We start from the raw sequence: 10,312 nt of genomic DNA on the forward strand, positions 1-10,312 counted from the left end.
TTGCACACTAAATTTTTACCTTGCAACCTAAATGGACATGCTCTCCAGGAATTCCCCTGCAGGTTTCCCTTTTAGAGTTCAGAACTCACTTGCATAGTATAGATTCTATTGTGTGTCTGTTTAAGGCAATACAGGAAATCCAGTCATGTAATTTCAAGAAAAAACAGATAAGCATCACTTATTGGTAATCTACAATAATCAGTGAGAAGAAATGTTGCCTCTAATGGTCAGAGTTTGAAATCTCTACATGTAGGCTGGGAAGGTTTTATGTGCACTTTTGTGTTGTCAAGTTTTCGCTGTAAGATTTTACATAGTTTTATTGTTTTGAAATTTGAAGATTGGTAATAAATATTGATGAGTAACAAATTCCTAAGTCCTTGAGAATGTTTTGAAGTTTTTTCCTACATTCGTGCTTAGCAATTCCTATTAATGGCATTGGGAATTTTGTATATCCCAACAAGAGGTAGAGAATGTTTCTGTTGATGGGCAGGTGGGAAAAATAGTTTTTTAAAATAGTACATTTTATTGCCCCAGTTTAAAAAAGGAAAAAAGAAACATTCATGCAAATGACGTGAGCCAGCAATCTACTTCTATTTCCATGTTCTTATCTGATATTATAGCAAAGCACCAGGTTGAGCACTGCTTTCTGTTTAAAGGTCAACTCAAAAATGCATCTTTCCTTCAGTGCTTACTTCTTACAGGTCTTTGGTTCAATGTCAAAAAAAGAAATGATTCAACATAAAAAATATACGTTTGATATTATTAGGTGGGGGATTCAAATGAAATATAGGATTAATAAAGTTCTTATGTCAGTTTTACTACTGTAGAACAAGGTGGGTGGAATTTATTAGTAGAATTAAGCATTTCCAAATGATTGAAACAGTATTCTTGGTAGAGCCAGAAGGGAGGAAAGAGTCCTCTGCACTCTGTAATCAAGAAGATACTACTCTATGTCCCCCTCAATACCTGCTACCTGCAAAGCCCAACATATTATTGACTTGACTTCTTGACTGCAGAGTGAGTGCCTGAGTTGACTTTTGAAGCCTAACCCCTTCAAAATACTAAAGGGGCAAAAATGTTTCTTTTTCTAGCTAAAAGGGAGAAAAAGAGCACACATTCCTATATACATGTCAACCAAAGACCCAAGTTTATTTTTTATCCTTTTTGACTGTTAATACAAAAAGCCTTCCCACCATAAGAATGATGCTCACTAATCTGACGTTCCCTTCCACCGAATAAACTCCTACCAACAATAATAATAAAAAGGAAACTGCTAATATCTAAAAAACCAAAGGAAAAAACCCATCCACCTACCCCAAGCAGAGGTTTTGCCTTGAAAAGGGAAACATGTCAGAGATTACATTAAATCTGCTATTGACTTCACCTTTGCCATTGGTTTTACTTTGTAGGTACTCAGATACTATGCTGATGGGCAACAGTATATAACACCAAGATAGATAGATACTCGCAAAATCTCTGAAATTACTTCAGGTTTTAAAATACACTATAAGACAAGACAAAGATGAGAACAAATAAATAATAGTGTGAATTAAGAAATCCTTGACAGAAAAGATTGTTGTTTGGTCAAAAGAGTTGCCACAGGGAAGTATTGTACTATAACTTTTCTCTGTGAGGAAAATTATTAGAATTTATAAAGGACTGTACATTAAAAATACTGTTTAGTTTAGGGGAAGGTTCAGTGCTCTGGGAGCCAAAAGATCAGGAGTTCAGATCTCACCTCTTCCATTCCCTGCTATTTAAATATCTGGGCATTCCATAGCCTTACTAATAACATCAGACTAGATTATCATAATGGTCCAACATGGCCTTAAAATTTATGAATGTATGAAACATATATCTAAATTGAACCTCTGTTTTTTTTAAAAAAATGTTCTGCCAAGCTTTGCTTCTCCATCCTTATGAGATAGAAACCAAAACAATCAAATATCTGTCCAGTTTTAAATATTTTTCTTTGCCCTCTAACATTAGTGATTTTCCAGTCTTGTCCAAAAGAATGAGAATTTGTCAAAATAAAAGGAGATGACTGAGTTAAAAAAATTTTCTTCTATTGCAACCATGTTTTCATTTTTATTTTAATTTGCATGTTTTTATCATTTTTAATATACACTTCGGCTGGGCTAAGAGGCAGGGATGGTGAACCATCGTGTGTTGGTATAGGGTTGCTTGCTCATTCCGCTGTAGTCAGTGCCTACAAGTTTGCCTAGTGACTGATCCATAATTTTAAACTCTACAGTGCATACTGAATGTAGCCCAAGCTTCAGATGTTCTTTGATTGTGGTATGTTATATGATGTTCATTAGTCTCTTGCCAGATCTCGTTCACTTCTAAAAGGATTTTATTTTATTTGTGTTTTTAAAAATGAAGGCATATTTGTGCTTTTAAATTCGATAAAGATGGACATTTTTAGTGAAGGAAGACAAAATTATTACAAGGTTCACTTGCAAGACTGAAAAATCCCTAAATGTGACTTAAAATACCATCCTGTTTGCACATGGTGTCATTCCCCACTCTGCTAGTCTGCTTTATTTTTGTATACAGGCAAGCTGTATACAATAAATATTTGAGTGCTTCAAAAGTAGGACTTTGGTAAATTTCAGTACCTGCAATAAATGGATAGAATGGGGCAGGAGGTATAACGACATGTATATGCACACTCTGTCACATGCATATATATGTGTGCCTGCGAAGCAAGACATGGCTGAGAAGTCTTTCTGGGATTTTCTAAGCCCACCATCCTTGATGATATCCCTTTGCCTTCCTGTTGTGCCTAAGTATTGGATGGTTTCCAAATCAGTACATAAGAATTACCTGTATGCTTCAATATTTAGAAATGCTGGTTGAGATTTTCAAAATCTAGGATACTTAACCACACATCTCTGTTCATTTTAAATGAATAGCTAAATTCCCTGCATTTCTTTGAAAATCTGAACCATTATGTAGAATCAGTCATAAAGGTGAAAGGCGGTGCTATTTTGTTTCTGTACTGTCAACATTCTGTTCCTTTCATAAAAAAAGTAAATAAAAACTAAATGTTAGCAACATACTAAAAGAACAAAAGAGTTTCTGTTTAATAAAATTGTAATTAGCACCATCCTTTTAAAAAATTACCCCTCTAAGAATCTGAGCTGTAGACATGGTATGTCTGCCAGAATGACAGACATCAAGCACTATAACCAAAAGGTAATGTAACTAGAAATTTAGAATAGAAAGTTTCTTTCAGATCTCTGTTTATGGTAGTTGTGATCTCATTTTTCTGAAGGAGAAACCAAAAAAGACGAATTTTGCAAACATGTATGCATTTGAGTAACTTCATATATTGAACTCAGTGAGGGTACTTACATATGTAAAGATAGTCACCAGCATAAGAGTTTCCAGGGTCAGGGCCTAAGTCTATATAGCTCATAACTTTCGGAATCTTAAACAGGTGTCATTTTTGTGAAAGTTAACTGAAATTTTTTTAAAAATGTGGTGCACCCATAACTTTGAATTTATTTTTGCCACTTTAATGCTAACCATAACTTACTAACCCTAGTGTAACTTAATCACAGTTGCTTTGTAGTCACTGCAGGTTTGGGGAACCTTTAATTTTTTTGGTAAAGATTTGAAATGTAGATTTTACATGTGAATTATGATTATATTAAAAGTTGTTAGTAGTCCTGTTCTTCAGTGAATGAATGCACATGTAAGAGTTTGCCTACATGGGAAGTTACTGCACTTCAAGTGAGGATGTCAAGCTATAGTATTACTAGTTTGCCATGTGGTACCATCTCATGTGAACACAGCCACAGCGCAGTAAAAGTCCCAGAATGTGGTGGCTTAATATACTGCTGCGTGGCAAGCTGGTGTGCTGTAGATTCACATCCTGGATTGCTGTGCAGTAAATTGCCATGTAGACAAGCCCTAAGAAGAGTAGTCAAACAATTTTGCTTCCATTGCTCCAATGTCTCTCAAGATGAAAATATATTAACATTAAAAAATAAGAGGTTGCGTAAGAGAGGGATTATTTACTTGTTTGTAATGTATTTATTGTATAGATATTTCTGCTACACTCACGACTATAAATTACTATTTTAAAGAGCATTTGAGTACCAACTATTTGCTTAGAAGACATAGAAGGAAAAGTGGTTCTTGCTCCAAGGAGCTTGCAGTCAGCCGCAGTGCACAGTTACACCCAAAGCAAATAGACTGTTTTTTTCACCCTTTCTTAGAGCAATAATGACATTTCACAGCATGAAAATGGAAGAAATCAACAAAATCATTCGTGATCTTTGGCGAAGCACCTACAGAGGGCAAGGTACCTACATTATTTTTTGTAGTTTCAGTTTATCGATATCAGTCTTCAGGTGCTGTCTAGTAGGTATAGAATGTTCTATAATAAAAACTGTGTACTCAAAATATAAAAAGCTAAGATATCAAAATAGAGAAGGTGCCATTCTTCAGAATCTGCATCTGTCCCCCTTTAGACTGTGAGCAGATTGTAGTAGTAATAAAGAATTATGTGGTTAACCATGGTTTGGTTTAATCAGAAGTAATTCATTCTCTTCACATATTTTCCAAAGTTCAGACATCCTTCCAAAGAAAAAACTTTTGCTGGTTAAGCATGCTTCTTTAGTTTTGCCTGTTTGTATAAATTAACCTGCTAATGTCAGATTCATCTGATGGCACGAGTGTTCTGAATATTCTTTGTATAATTATATTGCCTACAGTAACACTCTCTCTCCTTCCCAACTCTGTTTAACTATTGCACATTTTACCACCTCACTGTCTCAATCCATTGTTTTAAAACATGTTTTTATAATGAAATTGCATTTTCTTCCCATATTAGATATCGAATATATAGAAATTCGTTCTGATGCAGATGAAAATGTTTCAGCATCTGATAAAAGGAGGAGCTACAATTATAGAGTAGTCATGATAAAAGGAGATACTGCTTTGGACATGCGAGGGAGATGCAGTGCTGGGCAAAAGGTATATTACGGCATTTTATTTAAATGCACATTCGAGGAACAAGCAGTCTGTGGGAGGTTTGGATGTTTGGGAGAATAGGCGTATTCTGGATCTTTAGAAGCGAAGATAAGGAAAGGGGAACAAATGGCCTAAAATTAAAATGAGTGATTCAAAATATGTCTAGCTGCTCCATGGCACTCATGCATTGACAGGATATTCTATGAAAAGATGCATACAGTTATCAAGCTAGTGTGGGGAATGCCCTCAAATTAATCTCTTGCTGAAAGCAATTCTGTCCCCCTTTTTTTTTTTTTTAATAAAAATTCCACATGTTATGTTTTGAGGAAAATCTAAGACTTGCCAGACAGCAGTGTAAAGATAAAACTAAAAATACTGTTGCAGTAGCCTAGGATGTTCCATGAGAGCCCTTTGTAAATGAGTGGAATGTGTTCATTTCTTTTTCTCCTTAGGCATTTTCTGAGAACTAGTTCATCAGGAAATATGCCTACATCTGTGGTCACTGGAAAGCATCCTTTAGTAGAGTATACCCCTGCTACAATTCCCATTGTGTCTTTATAATTTTTACTTGGTCATAAGGTCACATGAGAACCTAATCAATCAGGTTTAGTAACATAGTATCAGCCTGAGTAGTGGCAATTCAAGTGTCTCAACTTCAGAAAAATAATTCAGTGGTTCAGTTGCCCAAAAAGGGACCAGGTCCACTAAGATATACAAACAGATCTCAACCATCCAGTGTCAAAAGGTGTGAGAATGGATCAAAATAAGTGTGATCACCTAATTAAAGACTGTATCTTAATGCATTCTTACATACACATGGAATTAAGTTTCCTGAGATATACTTAATTCTGTTATTTCCTAAGTTTTAGGTACTCCACTTTCCAACCTTCACAACATTCTTTTAGCATAGCTTTTTTGAATTAATTGTTTAATTTAGATTAGAATTTTTTCATTTTGTTCTGTCTGTTAACAGTGAATGAATCTGTTAATGGACATTTACAAACATCTGGCATGTTGTCTTTTAACTCTAAGGCCTGCTGCTGGTTTTTCTTGGTGTTATAAATTGAACAGTTATGTACATCAGTGCTTTCTAATAACATACTGAAGAGTGAGTTTTTATTTTCTTTCAGGTGCTTGCTTCCCTCATTATTCGTCTTGCTCTGGCAGAAACATTCTGCCTCAACTGTGGCATTCTTGCACTGGATGAACCTACCACCAATCTTGATCGAGAGAACATTGAGTCTCTTGCACATGCTCTGGTGGAGTAAGTGACTTCAGCTTTCATTGGGAGTCTTTTGGGATGGATGTCTTCTGAGTTTTAATAGACTTGAGCAAGGTGGATTCTTTGTTATAAATAGATTTGGTTTTACACTACTGTGTCTTCATTGACCTATAGAGTTTTAAGTAAGAACAGAATCAGGTCCAGCATTTGCAGTAGTTTTGCCACTGGTTAGAATTTTTTTTTTTTTTAAATCTTGCCCAATGGCTTGCTAATTCTGTACACCTCTTACCATATTTTGGGCAGGAAAAGCTTTAGATTCCTGCTTCTTTGTTTGGAAGAGAAGAGAAGAATTGTTTCAGTTTTCCTTCATTTTACACATAGCCAAGAAGTAACATGAACGTTAGCTGTTAGATTGTTTGACAGTTTATGCTCCTTGTCTTGGTGCATCCACATTAGGGCTACCACAGGAACAATGAAGAGCTTTTTAGTCATGCAGTTAATATGGGTCACAGCTCTTTATTCTTTTATCTTTGCTAAGAGTTCACTACATCCTTGATACTCAGAGCCTAAGAGTATGAACTGTGAAGCATTTTACTAATGGGCAGATTCATTAGATGACAGGAGGAGAGCCTGCATTTGTTTCCAATAGATTCCTGTTTTTGCCCAAATCGTTAATCACATTTTCTTATATATGAAAAATTAAATTAAAAATGAAGAGATAATAATTAGGATGATACCTTTTTTATTGAATACAGTATTGATTAGAATACTGCATTAATGTTGTTTTAGAGTTTTTTATTTTGTGTATTTGCAAGTTATGTAAAGTTAGCATGCAACTTCCTTAAAAGTGTCCTAAACTTCAACTCTTTCATAGGATAATAAAAAGCCGCTCGCAACAGCGCAACTTTCAGCTTCTTGTCATAACACATGATGAAGATTTTGTGGAGCTTTTGGGCCGTTCTGAATATGTGGAGAAATTCTACAGGATAAAAAAGAACATTGACCAGTGTTCTGAGATTGTGAAGTGCAGTATCAGTTCCTTAGGTTCCTATGTTCATTAGAACTTTGAAGTAATTTTATATTGTAGGATGACTCAGTAACACAGCAAAAGTTAAGTTACTGGATATGAAGAAAGGAACTATATTTTCTGACACTGAAAAAATATATAGCTTAATGTTTAAATTCTAGTTAAGTAGTGTCAAACTATTGTACTGTTAAACTCTGCATCTTTAAAAAAAATCTAAAATATACACATTTCTGTGCTTGTTTTAAATGTAAATACAAAAATATGGAGGATTTTGAATTATTACAAAATGCTTAGAAAGCACTATAAATGTACCTGGTGCTTTAAAAATATAAATAAAGACATGTTCTTCAAGTATGTGTCAGCATGGATTCCTCTAAAGGTGCACATGTCTCATGCATGCAAGGTCAGATTCTTTTGAATAGCAGTGTCTTTTAGGGCTGTGTACGTGCCCTGTGCCGCATAAAGGGCAGAGTGTCCCACCATCCCTCAATTCCTTCTAACTGCCTATGATAGCAAGATGGAACCCAGCAAGATTCCAATTTTCTACTTTTCAGAGCTTCAAACTTGTCTTTTTTCAGTTAAATTGATGAAGAAAATTTATCTTCGCCCTTCTTCCATGTTTTCTTTGATTGGATGTCCCCCATTCCTCCCCAAAAGGAGGGACGGGCAGATGGACACACCCACCTACCCACCCTTAAATAGGAGGGCAAGATACTGTATGCCAACATGGTTGACACTAAACCATCAGAGTTCAAATCCTGCCTATCCTGCGATGGACTCATCCCCGCTCAGTCATTGATACAACCTGTGACTCTTCTGCCTGGAGAGAGCCATATCCTGGACAGGTGTTTTGTGTGCAGGTTGTTTTTCTCCAGAACCTTCACATTAGGGACATTCAACTCAAGTTACACGTGCTCAAGGAACCAATGTGGGCATGCTTGAGCAGTTGTCCACTTCAGACCCAAAGTAAATGTCAACCAAGGTGGAACCAAAAGAGCAGATTGGCAGAGGCCCTGGGGGGTTTTCACTTTCCTCTGCAGCGTGGGGCATGGGTCACTTGCTGGAGGATTCTCTGCACCTTGAAGTCTTTAAATTATGAGTTGAAGACTTCAGTAGCTTAGACGTAGGTCAGGGGTTTTACAGGAGTGTGTGGGTGAGATTCTGTGGCCTGCGTTGTGCAGGAGGTCAGACTAGATGATCATAATGGTCCCTTCTGACCTTAAAGTCTATGAGCAAGCATCAGTCAGTACTCCCCCAAGCAGACACCATATCCCGGGATCAGGCAGTGAAAGTAAGGAAATAAAGAGGACATAGTTAACACCTGCACAATCAGTATCAACCCTGACAACCTCGGCACCAGTGTCCTAATCACTAACAACCTTGACACAGACTACCTCAATAATGGACCTGGCACCTATGCCACTGATACGGAAAGGCAGTGCGAGAGACAAACCTGCACAGACCATAAAGGTAGCTCCAAACAGCACGTGGGATCATCCCACAAGGAAGATGTAAAAAATAACTCCTTCAAGGACTGAGCCTCCCAAGTCCTCTAGCAAGGAGAGTATGGCACAGGATGAAGGAGGCCTGGCACTGATATTAGTGCTGATGACTGAGCCAATTACAGGCTCAGTTACTTCCCTCAGAGACTCCAGCATCCCCCACTCCAGAGTGGCAACCAGCTCCAGAATTGGTGCAGATGCCACATTATGGCTGTCATTTGAAGTGATTTATTTGTCCTCACTCTTGCTAGCTTACTCCTTCCTTGCATTGAGCAGGGATGCCTTTCCCCTCCCTTCAGAGAGCAACCCCAAGGACAGTGCCACAAGTCCTTAATAAGATCTCTGTGCCAGGCAGGGCATAAGTGACACTGGGCCAAGCAGCCTCAAGCAAATCAGTACCCCATGTCACCTTAGCTATAACTGACTTAACTGGGGACCATCATTGCATGTGCCCTGGAGCAGATGCCCCTTTCACGCATCCAGGAAGAGGAGGAGATCCCATTCTCCAACAGCAGGCCTCATCTGATGAGGCAGTGACAACAGCTCCTCCCCTAGGAGCTGGTGACTTCAAAGCATTCTTCTGTCTGACATTGCAGATACTCTGGGCATTGAAATAGTAGTAATATGAGAGAAGTCCCATGTGCTTTTGGGGATGGTTTTTAAGTTTGATAACTGCAGCCAGGATTTCCCTCCCCATAGTGTGGCATACTGGAGCCAGCTAAGGGACTCTGTCAGAATTCATCCACTCTCTTCCTCTATCTAAACAGGTGGGGAAAAATTACCAGATGTCTCCGAAGGGCTTTGAACTTTTGTACATCCACCAACTCCAGGATCTTCAGTGGTGTTCACAGTCCAATAGAAAATACATGTCATCACAAGATACACCTACGGACAAAGTCGCAAAGAAATTAGATCTGTGTGGGTACAAAGAGTGCACTTCTGCCTGACTCCAGCTCCAGGGATAGAACTATCAAGCCCTGTTTGCAAAATATAACATTTCTCACCTGGGAGAGGGTTACTCCCTTCCTGTTAGAGATCTCTGACAGGAGAACAACAGGGAGGAGTTGCAAGAAATCATAAGAGTGCCAAATGGTTGCTAGAATGTCACTGTGGGTGGCCATGGACACACCCAGCACAGTTGATGGCTGTGGCCATCATGATGAGATGAATCTCTTAGTTGTTAGCATCTGAGTTACTCAAAGAGATACAAGTCACCTGCCCTTTGAGAAGTTGGAGCTCTTTAGCAAAAGAACCGATGGTGCTCTCCATTCTCTGAAGGTCTCGAGGAGTATGTTACTGTTAGGGATTTTCATACCCTGCCTTCCAGAAACCATAAAGGTATCAACCTTGGCAGAGGATGCCATTTTGCTCACAAGGCTGACAACACTGGAGCCAACCCAAAGCCTGCCACTACCTTTGGGAGCTGCCTTTCCCATTTCAGCCAACCTTGATCCATTGTCCTATTGGATAAATGGGTGTTAGCATGGCCATGCTATTCATTTCCACCAATTGAGCTGCAGAGAAAAGAAAAAGTACCTTCCTCCCCAAACCTTTTCCCCATTTCCAGTGGTAACA

The 10,312-nt window shown here is 38.1% G+C and overlaps 1 protein-coding gene across 2 annotated transcripts in view; it reads left to right on the forward strand.

Moving 5' to 3' along the window:
• The window catches only part of RAD50 (RAD50 double strand break repair protein), a 39,620-nt gene extending 32,034 nt beyond the window's left edge, over window positions 1–7,586 (forward strand). For both annotated transcript variants that reach the window (XM_073355655.2, XM_073355657.1), the window contains exons 23-26: window positions 4,230–4,315; window positions 4,847–4,989; window positions 6,117–6,250; window positions 7,083–7,586. In XM_073355655.2, the coding sequence (XP_073211756.1) occupies window positions 4,230–4,315; window positions 4,847–4,989; window positions 6,117–6,250; window positions 7,083–7,269 (550 nt within the window). In that variant the 3' untranslated portion in view covers window positions 7,270–7,586. The remainder of the gene's footprint in view (window positions 1–4,229; window positions 4,316–4,846; window positions 4,990–6,116; window positions 6,251–7,082) is intronic.
• Window positions 7,587–10,312: the final 2,726 nt, after the last annotated feature.

The sequence above is a fragment of the Lepidochelys kempii genome, chromosome 8, assembly GCF_965140285.1.
Source record: "Lepidochelys kempii isolate rLepKem1 chromosome 8, rLepKem1.hap1, whole genome shotgun sequence".
In the NCBI taxonomy this organism is placed as follows: Eukaryota; Metazoa; Chordata; order Testudines; family Cheloniidae; genus Lepidochelys; species Lepidochelys kempii.